At 36.1% G+C, this 20,610-nt stretch overlaps 1 protein-coding gene across 3 annotated transcripts in view; it reads left to right on the plus strand.

Annotated features, from left to right (window-relative positions):
- Window positions 1-600: 600 nt before the first annotated feature.
- Window positions 601-20,610, plus strand: part of LOC128208848 (anaphase-promoting complex subunit 1-like) — a 33,968-nt gene continuing 13,958 nt past the window's right edge. Inside the window, exons 1-19 of one of the 3 annotated variants that reach the window (XM_052912487.1) lie at window positions 601-665; window positions 4,744-4,866; window positions 5,271-5,351; window positions 5,588-5,749; window positions 6,173-6,245; window positions 8,351-8,445; window positions 9,078-9,157; window positions 11,365-11,444; window positions 12,134-12,279; window positions 12,580-12,809; window positions 13,052-14,051; window positions 14,347-14,421; window positions 15,617-15,808; window positions 16,097-16,259; window positions 16,512-16,660; window positions 17,060-17,138; window positions 17,335-17,346; window positions 19,169-19,273; window positions 20,377-20,499. In XM_052912487.1, the coding sequence (XP_052768447.1) occupies window positions 4,783-4,866; window positions 5,271-5,351; window positions 5,588-5,749; window positions 6,173-6,245; window positions 8,351-8,445; window positions 9,078-9,157; window positions 11,365-11,444; window positions 12,134-12,279; window positions 12,580-12,809; window positions 13,052-14,051; window positions 14,347-14,421; window positions 15,617-15,808; window positions 16,097-16,259; window positions 16,512-16,660; window positions 17,060-17,138; window positions 17,335-17,346; window positions 19,169-19,273; window positions 20,377-20,499 (2,929 nt within the window). In that variant the 5' untranslated portion in view covers window positions 601-665; window positions 4,744-4,782. The remainder of the gene's footprint in view (window positions 666-4,743; window positions 4,867-5,270; window positions 5,352-5,587; window positions 5,750-6,172; window positions 6,246-8,350; window positions 8,446-9,077; window positions 9,158-11,364; window positions 11,445-12,133; window positions 12,280-12,579; window positions 12,810-13,051; window positions 14,052-14,346; window positions 14,422-15,616; window positions 15,809-16,096; window positions 16,260-16,511; window positions 16,661-17,059; window positions 17,139-17,334; window positions 17,347-19,168; window positions 19,274-20,376; window positions 20,500-20,610) is intronic. The other 2 variants (XM_052912488.1, XM_052912489.1) reach the window with 2 other exon arrangements.

Genomic DNA, 20,610 nt, shown 5'->3' on the forward strand with positions numbered 1-20,610 from the left:
TGAACTTGCTCATGTCTGTGCGTTCAGATCACCTTTACGGTCCCACACAAGCGAGGTGCATAACGAAAAGGGCAGGACCATGGATGAGTATATGGCGCTTATGATTGACTTTGTACATTCTTTCAAATTGCGGCGGATGAATCCTAGGGTTATGTCGGCAACGACAGTATTGTTATAATGCTTTCCAACTAAATATTTATTCCCTATTGCTGTATGAATATCTTAGATTATTTTAATACATTATATAATTATATTAAATAGTGAAAAAACCAAAACGACGTTGCTTGGAAGCTTTGATTAAAATTTGCAAATAATTGTAACAATAATTTTACATTAACAAACATTTTAGCTCGTCTGTTTTTCAAAAATGTTTTTAGATATTGCATGACAGAAGCCTTGTTAAACGGGAAATGGACACATACTTTTCCATGGATACAATATTTTTGTACGAAGCAATCAAGCATACTTTTCATAAATTAAAAATGTTTTTGTATCCACAATGACATTACTTAACAGTATACCTATCATTTTTCCGATGCGATTCCATATAGTACCTTTTACACTTAGCCGTTTTGACTTTTTTCTTATATAAAATCTAAGCTTTTCTCGACACAGAGCTGAAACGGAAGTAGTGGAGTTTGCGGGTAACTTAATTTTTCTGAACGGTAAGCTTATTGTGGTTATGCTAATATCATTAACAACGACAACAGATGCGTTAACGTTTTCTCATTTAAGTATATAAGAATATGAAACGGACGAAAGAACTGTCCAAATCTACATTGTAAACCCGGGGGGGGGGGGTTGTTTTCATGTCGCTGTCATATTTTTTTCTGGCACATACACTGTTTGGTCTTCATTTACTCCGGCTACCAGCTGACTGTGAACCTTACCTTGATATAGTTCATTTGTACCTGATGTGCGCTGAACAAAACAGGGAATAAAATGGTCCATCGGTTGATGCACGGGTAAACAGTAGTCTAAAATAATAGACGTGTTATACGGGATTATTCCAATCCCTAACGTCTAAACGGGAATGTGCAAAAAACGGGGGTGTTTTAAAAATATTGAAATTGTTTTAAGTGAAGTATTTTATGGTTGAAATTGATCATAAAGAGTTATATTCATATTTTACCATGTAAGTGAAATGTTATTTTGCACTAAACAAGCATTTAGTGCATTAAAACAAGTAGTTTACCTTTCCAATAAAACGAAAGCTGACTGACACAGACAACAATTATGCGAAGGGGAACATCTCGATACAATCGTAATAGCTCGGCCTCCTCCGACAAAGCTTCGAGATAGACCTCGTTATACAATCGTAACAACTCGCCATGGCCGAAATGTTCCGAGCGATTTAAAACTGTGCCCTAAAGCCTTGCAGGTGCCCTTCATGTATATATCGTTATGTTTTGACAGAATGAAATGAAAAAAAGCCGTCAAACTCATAATTATAAGTTGGATATTTATTTTTTTGTGTACGGAACTAATATAAAATAACATTATCTGGTAATATTTCTTGTTTTTATGATATTTTATACGCGCTATATGCTTTAACCCGGAATCCTGATCGGAACAACCACCCACTTTTGAGACTAAACAATTTGTACGTGAAGGATTTGCCATATCAAAAATCTAAAAAAAATCCGTCAACGTACAATTATTTGGACTACCATGTAAGTGAAATGTTATTTTGCACTAAACAAGTATTTAATGCATTAAAACAAGTTGTTTACCTTTCCAATAAGACGAAAGTTGACTGACACAGATAACAATTATGTGGAGGGGAACAACTCGATACAATCGTAATAACTCGGCCTCCTCCGACAAAGCTTCGAGATAGACCTCGTTATACAATCGTAACAACTCGGCCATGGCCGAAATGTTCCGAGCGATCTAAAACTGTGCCCTGAAGCATTGCAGGTGCCCTTCATGTATATATCGTTATGTTTTGACAGAATGAAATGAAGAAAAGCCGCCAAACTCATAATTATAAGTTGGATAAAAAAAATTGTGTACGGAACTAATATAAAATAACATTTTCTGGTAATATTTCTTGTTTTTATGATATTTTATAGTTGATTGTTGTTGAAAATAATTTGTTTTAAATATGTTTTTATAAATAAAGACTCACTATTTACAATGTTAGTAACTGATTTATTATTACAACAATCATGACATCACAAGTTCCATTGATGCTCCTTCACGTATTGCATTTAATGCATCTGAAAGAACCTTGAAGTCATCTTCACATGAGGTAGAAATGATGTAATTACACGGTAGCACAACCCCACCCCCTTCTTCATGTTGAGCTGGCCAGGGTGGGTAGCTAGGTACAGGTGCACCTGTGACCTCTGAGGACACTTTGCCACCTCTGTCTATGAAGTTTCTGAAGTAGGGTGTCAACGATCTGGGAGCATGACCAACTGGCAAACCAGCCACATCCTCTAGCTTTAAATGTCTTTTGTCATCAGTTGTCATTCCCAGTTCATCCTTTGAAAAGAAATCCAACTCAGGAACCCACACTAAGCAGGCACATACATCCTTAATATTTGTGTACTCCGGTTGAACATTAAGGAGACAAGATGGTGTAGTCATTGGAGGTCTTATTTCAAAGGCATGATATCCCTTGATGACTGAGTGCTTCAAAGTCATTTGATACAAAGTGTAACACCATCATGTTGCTTGGAAGAAAGTTCACCTATATCATCTTGCTTTTGAAAAGAAATAAAAAAAAATCGAAAACAGCTAGGTTGCATGTAATAAATTCGTGTACCTGTAATATACCAGGATGAAAAATTCCATTGACAAGAAAAAATAAATCTTGTTCCGTTCCGTTCCATAGAATATCATTATTCTATGGGATATTTATACTTTGCGGAACGAAACGGAACAACTGTTTGCAGTCCCGAAGATTTTAATATCCATTTAGAAGTGGGTTTTCAGATGGTTCAGTTCGAAAAAGCCCTTGATCGACTGTTCGCTAGGCAGTTTCAATATATCATTATTATTATTTAATATATTTACATATTAGTAAAAAAATGCTGTGCCCCGTGTGGTGCCTCAATGTTTGTTCCGTTCCGTTTCGTTCCGTTCCGCAAAGTATAAATAGCCCTTGAGAAGCCTTTGTCCAACCAACACCAAATTTTATTAGAATGTGTATTGGCGTAATATTTTGGACAAGTTGGATTACCAGTCATATTGCTCGAATCATTCAAGAGTTATTGCCCTTAGATCATAGAAATCACCTAAATTTGGTCTTGTTCGATCAATAACTTTTGAAGCTTTTGTCTGATCAACACCAAATTTAGACTTATGTTAAAGGGCCGAATATCTCTGTCAGATTTAATAACAAGCCACATCATCTGAGTCACCCAAGAGTTATAACCAATTATCACCAAACTTGGTGTCCTAAAAATAGGACAGGTATATTTTGCCACAGTTAGCAATCTTGTTGTTGAATGTTTTCTGTGTATAGGACGCTAGCATAGATAGGACACGGCAGATATCGCGAAAACCGTCGGTCCAACGGACCTGACTGGTAAATTTTTACTTGACCGACTAAATTTGTAATGGTCAATCTGACCGACATTTTTTACAGCCAGATGTAAAAACTAATGAAAATTTAATCTTTATCAATTATCAAACACCAGTTAAAAGTTAGAATAATTTATTTTGTTTAACAGACAATCACGTTTTTATCAATGACATTGTCAAATAACCATTTGTTAACAAATCCGATGTCGTTTTCCGGTAGTATAGATGTCGGAATGCATACCACATTAAGTCAAACACCATGCAGCATTTGCCTCCCTTTACAATACATTACCAAATAATGTTTACTCCTGTGTATATATCGCCCAATGTTTTGAAACACTTTAATGATAAACTTTTTTCATGAACATTGGAATGTTTTAAATGATGGTTCCAAATGTTCCAAAAAATAATCTTATCCTTTGGAACATGTTATTCGATTACATAACCGGTATCAGTACGGTCCGAAAAATACAAATGCCAACAAATCAACCATTCAGAATTTTCATTACGATTAAGTGCGAGTGTCAAAAAATGGCTTTTATAAGTTTTTATATGAACTGTCTAGTTGATAGCAGAAGAAATTAAGCTGGTTTAATAATATTTTGTCAAACTGTTATTTGTGTTCAAGTTTAACTTGTTAATATTTTAATATGTTTTTATTTGTTGTAAATGTAAAATTAGCAGCAAAGGCTTTGAAAAAGCAAGTTTTCAAACAAAAATTGTCGGACCGGCAAATTTTCTTTCGAATGACCGAGACTTTTTCTGAACTTAGGCAATGTCTGACACAGGCAAAGAAATATGTGAAAAATCACTCTCCGTCAAGTGAATTGTAAAAGCAACAGCTCTTTATTGTACATAAATGTTCTCAACATGTTAACACATTGGAGCTAGGTATTACAAACATGTGGTATAATGCATAAGACAGAGGAAGTTTTTCACACCCTCACTAAAGGACAGTGAACAATTGTGCTAGTTCACAAGACACAGGTTTTTTTATTAGTTTTATACAAAATCACACTACGTAAAATCACCTGGGCCAAATATCTTGTGATTCAACACCAAATATTATTTTGAACTTTGATATTAATACAATCTAAAAAAGAATCAACAGTTATATAAGTCTGCATTAATAATTCTCAAAATTAGCTAAACAGTTTGTAAACCAGCAATCTCTTTATCTAAGTTTTAGAGTCAAGCTTTTTAATGCAGGTAGTGATGTGAGTTTAGGTCATCCTGGAGTCTGAAGAAATGATCACGGCCTGTGACACCCAGGACTTTGTTCCATTTGGCCGAGAATATGTCCACCAGCATCCTGGGAAATTCCAGATACAGGTATATACACATGTATATGTCAGACTTTCAATTTAGTTGAACATGATTGTCTGTAGTTTTGTCATGATTTTGGCGTCTTTGTTATCATTGTAGGTGTACAGCAGTGATAATACGCATTCCTGTATTATGATTTCATTTTTTCGGACAAATTTAATTTTCTTTAATGATTAACGATTTGCTTAATTTATATAAAGGTACGAAGACATGATATTGTTTGGATAACTTTTAACTTATTTTGTTCATAAAATATACATTTTGCAAATATTTCAAATCATACATGTAACTAATCTACACTCCGACTACAGTTATTTATTCAAAACAGTTTTATTCGCAAATATCGGTAGTAAATATTAAATAAAAGTTAATTGATTATATTGAACATCCTGTTGTTATGTTTCTGCTAGGTCCAGAATGTTGCACACAGTGAGCCTGGGCTGCCTCTGCTGAAGTCTTTCAGGGACATCTCCATACAGGATAATGGAAAGGCATGAACAATTTTCCTGAGGAGAGGGGCAGTTCGGGGGGAGGAGGACGGGATATATCTATCTGCCGTGACAAACATGAAGCACTTGGAAGCAACCAATATAAACACTATTGCTTTCATAATTTTGATAAAATAATCTGTAAACTTTGTTCGATGAATTCATTTACTCACTGTCAAAAATGATTATTTTAAAATATTCTGCATTTTAAAGTCTACTTAGATATTCTCACAATTCAGAAGGAGCAGTGGACATTCAATGCGTCAAGAGGTGGTGAGAGCAGTAAAGGCTGTGATGAGGAGTTATACGTGAACGGGCACACAGTGGTCTGGAGCCGCGGGGGACAAGATGGCTGCCGGACTGTGGTCAAGACTTTCACCATGGACACACCTGTCATACAGGTTAGTACAGGCCTGTGTTGTCATTTTAATAGTGCATTGGTTATGTTGGTAGAAGTTCTAGTATGTTTTAGTTTGTCTGTTTGAAAGAAGATGAGAACACTTGTTTTGCCCTGGTGTCATTAGAGGTAGCTTAATTGGCTATTATTATATAAAACAGACAATAAAGATAATTGCATGAAATTTGTTAAACATTTTACCACAAACAAAAGGTAAAAGAGCAGCAGAGCCCATAGCTATGAGTTTGAGAATTGCGAATAATTCATAATTTTATGTTCCTTTACCAACTGAGAAAATGGAGGAATTTTGGCATCTGATTACAATGCTCTTGCTTCTTTCTAAGATATTGTAAAGGTTTTTAAGCAAATTTGAATCAATGTGCTATTGAATGATTTTAGAACAAAAAAAACACATCATTTTTTACAGGCACTCTGGTGTAGATTTGTAGTTCCAGAAAGTTCCATTTCAGATGAGATCTATACAACTCTTGACACTAAAGGTAAGCATACTTTGCACAGGTCAGTAGGGTTTGTTGATTGGATGGACCATGTCTTGTTAGCACAAGAACTGGAGAATAGTTTGACATAGGACTCTGACACGGCAGTGGTAGGTTGCCCTTCATCATTAGACAGCCACTATTGTTTTGGGGGTCAATAGTCATAGTCACAGCTCACAGTATTATGGAAACTCAAGGTTATGGTGACTTTAATTTTTAAAAAACTAAAAAACTGGTTTTTGCATATTTTATGCAAGACACATGATCCTTCAGAATTATTTGACATTCTACTATTTGACATCTCTTGTTATATTCTTTTTTATGCCCCCGAAGGTAGGCATAAAAATCGCAACGTCCGTCCTTCCGTCCGTCCGTGTGTCCGGCTCAATAACTCAGGTCCGGGCTGTAACTTTCACTTGTATGGACAGATTTTAAAATAACTTGCCACATGTGTTCCACATACCAAGACGACGTGTCGCGTGCAAGACCCGTGCCCCTACCTCAAAGGTCAAGGTCACACTTGGGTCTTTATTCACAATGGAGTGCTGCATATAGGACATAGAGTATAGGTTGTCGTGTCCGGGCTGTAACTTTCCCTTGTATGGACAGATTTTAAAATAACTTGCCACATGTGTTCCACATACCAAGATGACATGTCGCGTGCAAGACCTGTGTCCCTACCTCTAAGGTCAAGGTCACACTTAGGTGTTTATTCACAACGGAGTGCTGCATATAAGGACATAGAGTATAAGTTATCATGTCCGGGCTGTAACTTTCCCTTGTATGGACAGATTTTAAAATAACTTGCCACATGTGTTCCACATACCAAGACGATGTATCGCATGACAGACCCGTGTCCCTATCTCTAAGGTCAGGGTCACACTTGGGTGTTTATTCACAATGGAATGCTGCATATATAAGGACATAACAGTGTCGGTTGTCAAGTATGGGTGGTATTTTTTATGTTTAGAGGCAATTTAAAATAACTTGCCATATGTATTTGACATGTAAAGGCAAGATCAACTTTTCATGTACTGACCTTGTTCATAGGTCAATGTCACAATCGGGGGCATTCGTCACATACTGTGACAGCTCTTGTTTGTTGCTATAATTTGAGTAGTATTTACTACTTATTTATAAAAAAGAAATGAGATATATTAAACCCCAATGAACAAAGTTTTGGTGGCTTGGTATATAGGAATGAACTTCTCAGTCGGCCAGCTGGTTGGTCACTCATGAAAGAGTTCATGAAATGAATAATGATTATTACACATGTATATTTAATACATATAATGCAAGTGAAGTTTAACTTTGGTTACAAACCATTAATTTTTGACGGAGTTGACCCTTTTTAGTTTATAATTTGCCATAAAATATGGTGTGTGTACAATAAATTCTGAAAGGGTTGAAGGATTTAAAGAATATTTGGTACACATTTTAAACATCACAAATTACAGGTCTTGTTCAAAATTAGTTAAATTTTTGGCAGAGTTATGGTCCGTTTTTAACTAACAATTTGCCTAAAATACTGTGTCCTGACGATAACTTATGAAATGTTAACACCATAAAAGACAAGTCAATCTTGACCTTGTTTTCAAAATACCAATTTTTGAGGGAGTTACTGCCCCTTTTCATCTTCACATTTGCCAAAAAATATTGTGTCTGATCAATAACTTGTTTACAAATTTTGCTTTACATGTTTAATACCATAAGATTCTGTTTGTTGATTTTGCTAAGTTATGTCCCTGTTTCAATTTGCTAAAAAAGGTATTCAGACGATAACTTATGACAGGATTGGCTCAATTTTTTTAATTTGAAGCAATTTTCAGCTGAAAGAATTGGACAGTTCTTGAAAACATTTTAACAATAAGAAACTTTATCAGCATATTTAAAAAGGTAATTATTCACTTTAAGCTTGACAGTCTGTTAGAAAGTTTTGAGCAACTGTACCTGTGCAAATTGCTGTTAATGTATCTTAATGCCCTGTTTGTATCCCCCTGAGAACATTCAGCCTAATGATAGTGTGAAGGTCACTTTTAATGGAGAAAGGAGTGACTACCATCACCCCTCTAGTTTTGTATGTTACTGCCCTGTTTGTTTCCCCTCAGGGAAGGTTCAACCTGGCGTGTGTGTGGTGGAGTCTGGCTGTGTTAGCTGCTTCATGGAAGGAGGCAGTGACTACCTCGCTGCACTGCCTTTCCAGGTATGAAGGGGTGCTTTGATATTGTCAACACCTGTCAAGTCTTTAAACTGGAGGATGGTTACATGTTGGACTAGGATTTTGCCATCCTCTCATCCTAAACATACATAACAAGAAACACATCAATGGGATCAACAATGTGCAGCAAGACATCACATCATTTTATTAAAAATAAACCGAAGGATACTGAGTTAACTAAGTGTATTTACAGTGCTATTAAATATGTGTTAAATAAACTTTGCTATGTTACGAATGCATGCTTGTGCAGTCATTTTGTTTTACATACATTCTGTTGTGTTTGTAGAAAATATAATAACAAATTATTTGTCATTAATTAAACAATAATTCAACATACCGTACATGTATACTGAAACATGGTTACTTGTAGCCAACATAGCAATCTTCACAACTAAATATCTAGCGTCACCAATAATTCGCGAAAGTTGTCATTTTCTAATGATTGTAAATGAGTAAGATCTGAATTATTGTTCAACCAAACTTTTAATCTGGGTCCAGACGACTTCGGATTAACAGAGTTAAAATGTATTCATTTTGAAGAGATATTCTATTGCTTCTCGCTGCCATTGCCTTTTCTTGAATATTCGAGAGGTTGTACGGTGTTCTGTACATTACAGGTTGCCCATGTGTGGGGAATTAAGAATGGCCTGCTGTTTGAACGAACTGTCTCACCCTCTGAGTTCAACACCTCAAAGACGTAGGACATTTCATATTTGCACTGTCCCAAACGTGTTGAATATTATCTTGAGTCTCTTATAACGGAACAAACCTATGCTCACTATTTGTGTTATGGTGTATTTGCAGTTTAATCTGGCTGAGTTAAATATGATATTTGCACCTGTTGCACTTTAAAATGTTTCAGAATTGTAGATTTTATGCCCCCGAAGGTGGGCATATCAAAATCGCACCGTCTGTCCGTCGGTCCGTCCGTCCGTGTGTCCGGCTCAATAACTCGTGTCCGGGCTGTAACTTTCCCTTGTATGGACAGATTTAAAAATAACTTGCCACATGTGTTTGGCATACCAAGACGACGTGTTGCGTGCAAAACCCGTGTCCCTACCTCGTAGGTCAAGGTCACACTTAGTGTTTATTCACAATGAAATGCTGCATATAAGGACATAGAGTATAGGTTGTTGTGTCGGGGCTGTAATTTCCCTTGTATGGACAGATTTTAAAATAACTTGCCACATGTGTTCCACATACCAAGACGACGTGTCCCGTGCAAGAACCGTGTCCCTACCTCTTAGGTCAAGGTCACACTTTGGTGTTTATTAACAATGAAATGCTGCATATAATGACATAGAGTATAGATTGTCGTGTCTGGGCTGTAACTTTCCCTTGTATGGACAGATTTTAAAATAACTTGCCACATGTGTTCCACATACCAAGATGACATGTCGCGTGCAAGACCCGTGTCCCTATTTCTTAGGTCAAGGTCACTTTTAGTGTTTATTCACAATGGAATGCTGCATATAAGGACATGGAGTATAGGTTGTCGTGTCCGGGATGTAACTTTCCCTTGTATGGACAGATTATAAAATAACTTGCCACATGTGTTTGACATACCAAGACGACGTGTCGGTGCAAGACCCGTGTCCCTACCTCTTAGGTCAAGGTCACCCTTAGTGTTTATTCACAATGGAATGCTGCATATAAGGACATAGAGTATAGGTTGTCTTGTCCGGGCTGTAATTTTCCCTTGTATGGACAGAATTTAAAATAACTTGCCACATGTGTTTGACATACCAAGACGACGTGTCACGTGCAAGACCCATGTCCCTACCTCTAAGGTAAAAGATACACTGAGTGTTTATTCACAATGGAATGCTGAATATAAGGACATAAGAATGTAGGTTGTCAAATATGGGTGGTATTTTTTCAAGTTCAGAGGCAATTTAAAATAACTTGCCATATGTATTTGTTTGATCTTTAACTTTTCATGTACTGACCTTGTTCATAGGTCAATGTCACATTCGGGGGCATTCGTCACAGCTCTTGTTTTCTTAATCCTTGGGGCTGGTCAGGGCAGTTCCAAAATTCCAATTTTGTCTAGATATGACCAAAAAAGCTTAAAAAAGAGAAAGAATGTTTAATAGTAGTGATAAGTCTGTTTATTACCTCAACATCTCTTTCATTTAAAAACAGTTTGGGGTTTGAAGGTGTAATATCCTTATGAATGAACCATGCTCATTACTGTAGTCTGCTATTTATATCTATATTGCATGCTGGGATAACACGGTACTTCCGTGATATTAGATCTTCAATATGGCTGTCGAAATAAACGTAGTTTCAATCAATGTGATTCTTATAATATCTAGCCCTTAGACATAACAGAAGGTACTGAATAGCCTGGATATCGTGGCAAAACAGTATTATAAAATGCAATCTGTGATAGTATAAATGTATAAACCTACAGAACAGAACTGAAGATACATTATTTAAGCTCATAGGTTTTTTAGTACCATATAAGCAAATCAATACCAAAACATCTAACAAGTGTGTATATGATGTGTTGGAGTTGTCCCGTAACAAATATATTTTTCAGAGAAAAAGTTTCAAAAACAGCTGTAATATATCTTGTTGAAATTGAATCACTCGCATCTTAATAACAACAGGTTTAAAGCTGCACTCTCACAGATTGAACATTTTGACAACTTTTTTATTTTTAAATGATGTCTTATACAGTCCTCTTTAACCGTTAGTAACAGTTTAAGCCATAAAACATTAATTTTCGAACAGAAATATTAAAATTTAAGATCTGATTTTTTTGTCAGCAATCTTATATAATTGGTTTGTAGATATTTACGCCAAAAATTGCTCTTTCCAAGATAAAAAACAAAACAGTTGTAAAATGGTATAGCTGTGAGTGTGCAGCTTTAAATGTGTCCTAAAATATATTTGCAGTGATGCTCCCAATCAGACGACAGTGTTCAGTATGCTTCACCCCCTAGATGAAGTGGCACCTGTCATCATCAAAACTGGAGGTAGGTCATGTAGAAATGGCAGCAAAAATACAGATGAAGCTCTGATGTAGATGAAAACATAAAAATAGTGATGATGATGATGATGATGATGATGATGATGATGATGATGATGATGATGATGATGATGATGATGATAAAGACGATGATGGGGGTCAACAGTGATGGAAATCATTGCACTGATGTATTGCTAATTGTTATAAAATGCTCTGCCCTGAATGGCAATCCAAACCATATAATTGAAAGGAAATTGGCCTTTAGTTAAAGCAAAAACAAATTGCACATAGCCAACAAATATCCTTTTGTGTGTTAAAATAGGGGATAAAAATATATAATTATGACCTTCAAATAGATATAAGGCTATATAGGAGTTGAATATGTCATTAACACTATCTTGTGCTGCATATATCAAAAAAATTATTGCGCCTTCTGCCCTACGCTCGTGAAACTTCATAGGAATGTTGGTCAGAAGCATGGGATATTATGCACCTGTCATTTCTTTCACCTTTCACTTGATATTTTCACAACTGACATTCAACCATTCCTTTGTCGGGATCTGTAAAAGCTGAACCTTTAGTTTATTAAAATAATTTCATAAACTGTCATAGCCTGATCGGTAAAAATGTTTGCTGTAGAATAACACTAAAGGAATACAAATATCACCTACACCACTGTGTAATTGATGTTTTAAGGGACTGTGGGTGTGACCAAGACATCATACCTCACAGATAACACCCGGCATATTGTGTTCACAAGTGAGGACCCATCACTCATATTCACCTACGACACCATGACGGGAGTACACTCTGCCTGGAAAGTCCGCAAAGCAAGGCAGGAGGTGAAATAGTATTAAATTTATTATAAAGATATATCATTCATAGTTGGTCATGCATGTTATTATACTAGTCACCCATCATTTCATACATGTCCAGTTGATTTAATCATTCTTCAGGTTGATGTATATTTATTTGTTACTATACTTACAAATGTACATGCAGATTGATTAAACAATATTTGGTAATAAAAAGCAAGGCTCTTTTTTCCTTAATTGGTTTTAAATAGTATTTAATATCAGATTTTGCCTTAAAGCAATTAATTTATGGATACTTTGCTTACAAACTCTAAACATACCCATCAGGAGTGTGAAGCTGTGTCCAACACCTGGGACCATAACAACAGCCACATGTTCACCCCCGGTCAGAACTTCAACCAGTCGAGCAGCAACCTGTCCCGTCTCTATGGCAGCATGTCTGGGGTGGCCTCACCCATGGTGTCCCCGATGAGGAACTACTCCGGACGCATAAACACGCCTCACCTCATGTCTCATTCACAGAGCCCACTGACCATCAGCCAGCCAGGCATTGACAGGTTAGAGCTGGGGAATAATTTTTAAAGCTAGTTTTACAAAAGAAAATTGTAGTAACAAGATTAAATATTCTCAATTTTTTTTATCTGACATGGGTACAGGTACTTATAATTTTTCATTCTCCATCAAGTCAGTTTAATGATACATTATTTTACACTTTTGTGATGACTTCAACAATTAACAAGCTGATACTTAAGTTCATGTGTACTTTTAACATAAATCTTATCGCATGATTTTGTGACAGGAGATCCCAGAGCCCTGCCAACTTTGGAGACACTTCTTTGCACCGCCTTCACACACCCTCACCCCAGGTCATTTCTCAGAGGTCAGCGGGGTCATTTTACCGCTCCCCTGCCAATATGTCCATCCTCAATGAGGGAACCACAACAGAGTGGATGGAGCCAATCACACCAGAGATCTGTCTGGAACATATCTGGACTGAAAATGCTCCTGCCATACGTGATGGATCACTAGGAAAGTCTTCAAAGGCATTTTTCACGAGAGATCTATGTGGCCAGCAGTATATTTGCTACTTGATTTCTTATCGTCAGCAGTTACGATGTGTAAAGTTTGATGACAGCAATGATTTAAGAACATTTGTGTTTGGAACTGTGAACATTATACCTTGCAAGGATGCTGTGCCAGTGGAGAGTAAAGACTTACTGATAATACTAGACACAAGTGGGGTACTGTTTGTTTACAGTGGAATAACAAAAATAAACAGATTGCATGTACCTGTCTTGCCACTTGGGAACATCTCAATAAGCATGTTACGCCAGAATACTCCCCTACATAGCCCTGTCAGAGGCGGTGTGTTCACTTCTAGTCGACCCCCTAGTGCCATGGAAACTCGATTTGATGAGGACTTCCAGCTAAACCAGATCTCCCCAGTCCCTACAGAACTGGAAGAAGAATCCTCACACTTTGAGGAGTTTCCTTTAGGCTGTGGTTTTATTCACTCTCTCAGGGACAATATTCAGGATAGGTTCACCATTGAGCTGACTAACGGCCACATGTTTCGATGCACCATACCAGATATGAACAGCTCTTCTGGTGTCAGCCTCTGTATTCGAGGCCTTAAACACATGCTGCCCAGAGACCTCGCCATACAGATGATGGGTCGCTGGTACACGGCCAGGAACTCCCCTGGGGCTGTGGGGACACAGAGTGAGTGGGACATGTTTAGAAAGTGTCTACTGGGCATGATGGGATATGACACTGGAAAACTGGCTATTATAAGCAAGGTATAACATGTATATTTCTGCATCAATGATTAAATTTAAAATTAAATATAACTAAACAATTTATATACATAGTGCATGAACACCATTGGCTCCAAGTCCATTGTTGGAAGAGATAGATTGTTTCTTCAAAATAATAATACATGAAAAAACAAGCATGCATTTCTGAATGCCTTTTCATGCTAACATTGACATCTGCTATGTAACTTACTTTACTTAACTAAACTTTGATATTCAATTTCATTAAAATTATTTACATACATGAATACATATAAACAAATGAATTGAAATGTTTCAGGGTGATATAGACTCAGAATCACTATCCCCAGTGTCTGCCAAGCGGGCACGCACCTCCGACCACGGCACAGATGAGGTATGTGTTTTAGTGTAATTTTGTTTAGAAATATACATGAATACTGAAATCAATCAAATTGCGATGCAAGAAAGCTAAAGAAACGTCCCAGATTAAACTATGGTAAGTTTATTGCCTTATATATTAAAAAGGGATGCAAACAAATGGCAACCTTGATATTCGAATATAAGTACTAATATTATTTGCTAAACTAATAGCCGGGGTAATTTTATCCCGTAATTTGTTGTAGCCAGTACGCACGGCGGACCCTGATTTTTCCCAAATGAGTTTTAGAAAATCTCCATTTTCAGGAAGAAAAACCAATTCATTATAAACAACAAACAACAATATCGAATAATTTCAATTCCGCTGCCTTTTTATTTGTAAACGATGTGAAATTAGATGGATTCCTAGTCAAATAGAGTTTTGCGCCACTGGAGAGTCTTTCCGTAGAACGTGCAACCTCGTTCCGTGGTTGATCTCTAAATTGACTAAATATGAAAAACCCAAACCAACTCGGGAACTAGTAAAATAATAAAAGGAAAATATATGTGGATATGAGTCATATAGTGTACAACAATAGAGGAAATATATCCTAAAACGCTTTCTTCACATTTACATTTTAAAGCACGAACATTGTATTGAAGCATGGAAAACAGTTTAAAGCACATATATGTTACAACAGAATTGTAGCGCATGGCATTCAAATCAATACCGCGATTTGAGCTACGTTGCATAGCTTAATTTGCAGCCAAGACAACACACTGGTGCACACTGGTGTTAAAGCCGATTCCTAGCCAGATATTGTGAAAGTAGGGGGACTTTTTATAGTACCCGACGATAAGTCCCTAAATGACATATGACACGTGTTTATTGTCATTACATTCACACCTCTAGCATAAGGGGCAAATCGTTACAAAAACAAGACAAACAAACTTCATAAACAACAACAGTGTTGAAGGCAAAAGTTTTTTTATTCTCTTTATTGAACTTTTTTTTCGAATAATCGAATACCGATTTTGACATTTGAATACCAAACGTTTGATCAAATATTCGAATATTCATTTGCATCCCTAATATTAAACTATAAAACAGTGTATGATTGAAACGTTGACAAGATATTATGCACATGAATGTTATGTTGTCTTTAGTCTTAAGCCTATATAATATTGAATTCAATAACAACATTAGAATTACAACCCTCATTGCTGTACAGGACTGGGAGTATGTGCTTGGATCAGAGCACCACAATATGGTCTCCAGCTCTCTGGTCAGCTGTCTGGGGCTGTCAGAGTGCCAGCCTGTACCTAATGCCAGTCCCCCACCCCAGCAGACGACAATCAACACAGCAGCCATACTGTTCACGTACATCCCAGCATGCTTCACTGCCCTCCATCTTGTATATGAAGTGAGTGTTAGAGAGTTCATGATACCTACAATTTTGATAATTATATTTTTTATCATTGTTTTGTATGCGGCATTTATTGAAAGAATATAGGTACATTAAAAATATGCAATTTAGTATTGTGTTTTGGTGTAGACAAATTAGTAAATCAAGGGCTCAACTTGCCTTTTGCTGTCCTTTATTAAGTACTTAATCCTCTCGGCCTAAACCTACACCTCTCACAAAAAGCTTTTGTATAATATATGGTAGACTTTGTTTAAGAATTAAGATTATGAACATTTTCCACCTAAGGAAATGAAGTTGAACACCCTTTTGCTGGAAGACCTGGGGCACCTGTCAGTGTTGCTATGGCAACTGGCGAGTGACCTACACTGTCACCTATACACAGATTACTACCTTAGGGACTTCCCCAAACTTACACTACAGCCCGAACACCCCAGCCAGGTTAAGGAAGGTAGGACAACGGCATTATGTTCATTTTATGTGCATTACTTTTAAATTAAAAGTGGTTCCACCTGCATCATTCTGTACCATTGATTTTTAATTTTTGGGTAAAGTTTTTATTTTAAAATAGTTTTCTATGTAGGAGAGAAAATGTTATGTTGGCCAGATCGGGTTGTAAATGAACATGTATTTGTTACCTTGAGGATACCTGTTGATTGAATGTTCAACATAGCAACATTATTCTATTTCTCTCTGGTAACAGAGCACCTGCAGAAGCTTCAGTACCCTTCTGTGTTCAGCAGCGAGGTTCCATCCGTGTTCTGCTGGATACTCAAGTCTATGGAGGGGCAGGCCCCACCCCCTGTCCTCTACATACCCAATGTCTGTGTCAATCTGCAGAATGTTGTCTCGGTAAGTTAGATAGATAGTACAAGTATCCAGGAATCACACTTGAATCAGAAACATCTGATAAAAAAACGAACAAATTTTAGAAAAAGTGTGAGTACAATCTAGTCTGCTGAATGTTAAATAATTGAATTGTTGAAAACTTTGAGGATCCCTTTGCCAGTTAAGGGACTGCCTAATGAGAAAAGTACAATCTCTTTATTCTGTCTGTCAAATTAATGATTTAGATTTATAGTTGCAAATGCAAAGTTGGAATAACGCCTCTATAATTGCATTTTTTCTAAAAACAGTATTCCGCAATTATGCTAGTTGTACCATTTAAAAATGAAATGTTATTTTTTTTGTTAAATGTTGCACTGATATTTATTAAACAATGTAAATGTAATTTTGTTGACATGTTTTCAGTTGTATGCTCTCCTACTGAACAAGCATATGGGGACAGAACAGGCCATAAAGAAATGTCTACGTAAAGTGCCATCTTCAGGTGAGTCAAGGTCACATTGGAATAAGGAAATTCATCTTCTATTTTATGGAAAAAGTTATTACCAGTAGTATTATTCTTCTTTAAAAAACTTTTTATTGTTTATAACCGGAAACATGTTGTTGTTTTTATAGAAAATAGAGGTATTCTTTTAAAAAGGCTTAAATAAATGTTTACTAAATAAGTTTTCTTTGTGTAGTTTTAGCTGAAGGTAAGCTATGTATCCCCTCATTATTCTTTGGCTTTGCACCCTCTTGCCATCCATAGGAGGCAGCCATTCTCATTTGTCTATTTTCATTCCCTCAAACCACTACTTTTCTTCAGTTTAAGCTTGTTTTGATGTTATGGGTGTCATTGTTATCGCAAATTTTGTGCAAAATCTTTAATGTTGGCCACAATTTGAAATCTGTTAAATCTTTCATATAAGATGAACATATACACATGTTCACTTTTACGCATTATTCACATGTGAAGCAAGTCGCATACCTCTGGCGAAAGTAATTGTCATATTATATTCCTTGATAGTCTTGAAATATAGAAGAGAGTTGGTCTCAGCTTGAAGTGCTCATGTCTTATGTAGTTCATGTAACAATTATGTAGCATGACATTCAAGTGTTTCAGGCTTTGAATGGGTAGTTTGGAAAGCATGCACAGTTTATAGTCCTGAACTGGGGATGGCCATTCTCATTCTCATTCAGCTGTTGTCATTCTTCATTTCCCCAGATATATTATAAGCTTGATTATCTCATTATTGTATCATGTTGTAGCATTATGGATATATGGGAAAACAATTCTTAACTATTAGAGTGTATAACAGAGAGATGGCAAATGCAAGTACCTTTATATACAGAATAATATGGAATTTGTACCATGAATAATGTATGTGGTATTTGTAATTTTTGCATGCTAATTGTTTCAGCATCAGTTTAAGTGTCCTTGTGCACGAATTTCCAATATGTAGTGACTGATTTCATTGATATGTCATTTACAAAAAAGTGGAGCAAAACATAAAACCATAATAATACAACAGACCTAAATTATGTCTGATTATACCACAAAAAAGCCAAAGTTAATTTTTCAATGTTCAGCTCTTTTCTTTACTGTGTATCTTATTGAAAAACATTCAAGAGCTCATTTTCAACACCCTACCTGTCTGTGGCTTGGTACTATAAAGTACACGTAGAAGCCTTCGTTCTTCTGGTCTATTTACATTTTGCTACATGCACATACATGGCCACTATGCTTCCTAGAACACCCAAGTGTAGAAGCATTATAATCGCAAAACCTTATTAATAATGGTAAATATCTTAATCTATCATGGCTTTGGATGCTCACTTACAAATGGAGAAGCTTCATAAAAATACAATTATATTTATATATTTTGTGTTGTTGATATCATGAATAAAAACATGTTTCTTTATTTACAACACGCTTGTATTTAAAACAAGTTGTTGTGTAAAAAAACATTGTGCATTGATTGTGCATTGTTTGTTAGTTAAACTAAGAGCTATACTGTATTACATTTCAAATGTCCGAGCTTTTTCAGTCTAAATGCGTGAATTAAGGCCTAGATTAGTAATTTTGGAAAATTTAGCCAATTTACGTCAAAAATGGACTTTTTTAGCCCTTAAAGTCATACATTGGGAATCTTTAGCTCATAAATGTCATACATTGGAAATTCAATATTAAATTATAATATAATAGATAATTTAACAGACAAATGTAAAAACAGAAATGTAGAAACAAACGCAACTGAAACATTGACACTATGATTTTTTTTATAGTTTTATTTCTTAGGTTTCTGATTTTCCTTTTCCAGTATCTGCCATATCCATGCCTTTCTTCACTTGATTTTTGGGAAACAGAAGTATGAAAATAAGTAAAAAGAATTCTTCAATCTAATTAGAAAGTAACTGAATTTTTGCCTTTGATAAAGAAGGTGAAATAGCCCTGTACATTCATCAAAATTTACATGTTTATTTACACATCCTATAACTTCATGGAGTTAATATAATTCTAATGCCTATTTCTAGGTCATCGAGCACCGACATGTGACATCTCCATGTCTCAGAGCTTCCATCGCTCCAGCCCCACCCAGAACTACCTGGAAAGACTCGTCCTTTATATGACACAGATCGGTAAGTTCTCTGTATGACCCAGATTAAACAGTCCTCTATACGACACAGATCAGTACGTTTTCTGTATGACTCCGATTTGTTAGTCCTGTATAAGACACAGATCGGTAAGTTCTCTGTATGACTCAGATTTGTCAGTCCTCTACATGACACAGTTTTTAGCTCGACTATTCAAAGAATAAGGAGAGCTATACTACTCACCCAAGCGTCAGCGTCACACCTTGGTTAAGGTTTTGTGTGCAAGCACACATAGGTTAATATCTCAGCAACTACTTAAGGTATTGCATTGAGACTTGATACAATGGTACTCAACCATCCAAACTACTTAATTAACCAAGTTAGATAACTCTAGTTTGCATTAAATACAACTGATTGGCTTTTATCATTTGACTTAGAAATTCTGGTTAAGGTTTTGCATGTAACCACATCTAAGTCAATATCTCAGCAAATATATCATGTATTGCATTAAAACTTTACACACAGGCTCCCAACCATTTTACCTTCTTATTTAATCAAGTAAGATAAATCTATCTTTCATATTATATAATTTTTGCCCCTTTATTATGTGACTTAGAAATTCTGGATAAGGTCTTGCACGGTAGCACACATAGGATTATATCTCAGCAACTACTTGATGTATTGCATTGAGACTTTATACAATGGTATTCAACCACCCAACCTAATTGAATAACCAAGTTAGATAACTGTATTTTGCAATTAATGGCCCTTTATTATTAGACTTAAAATTTCTGGTTAAAACTTTGCATGTAACCACATTATGTTAATATCTCAGCACATCATGTATTGCATTGAAATCAAATCTAACAGTGATCCATGCATGTTTCGCCAAAACTTTTCAATCCTTACACTGAAAACCGGCGGAATAGTCGAGCGCACTGTCTTTGTGACAGCTCTTGTTTTCAAGTCGGCTGAAAAAAGTTCTGTAGATATTCAACATTTTTTTTCATGCAAAAAAGAGATTACTATTTGCCTTGATGCATTACTAGTATTGATATATATTTTTTTTTTTAAAAAGACCATTTATAACCCTTCATATTCATATGCTAGTGTGGTGGGTCTCTCATCTCATCTCATTTTTTTCCTAGGTTTGACAGAGAAGGAGCTTATGTACCTGCCAGTAGGGATATCCCTTCCCCTGAGGGAGGCTGTGTTCCGATGTCGATGCAACCCTCCCTCTGATTGGCCAGAGGAGGCATACACTCTCATTGGTAATGTATGAGATTAACTTCAAGGAATAGTTAATATTAATTGTTGCAAGTATGGTAAACTTTTCTCATGGATGTGCAACTTCAGTAGAATCTTGCCTCATCAGTATATAT

The sequence above is a fragment of the Mya arenaria genome, chromosome 11 (genome assembly GCF_026914265.1).
Source record: "Mya arenaria isolate MELC-2E11 chromosome 11, ASM2691426v1".
Taxonomy (NCBI): Eukaryota; Metazoa; Mollusca; class Bivalvia; order Myida; family Myidae; genus Mya; species Mya arenaria.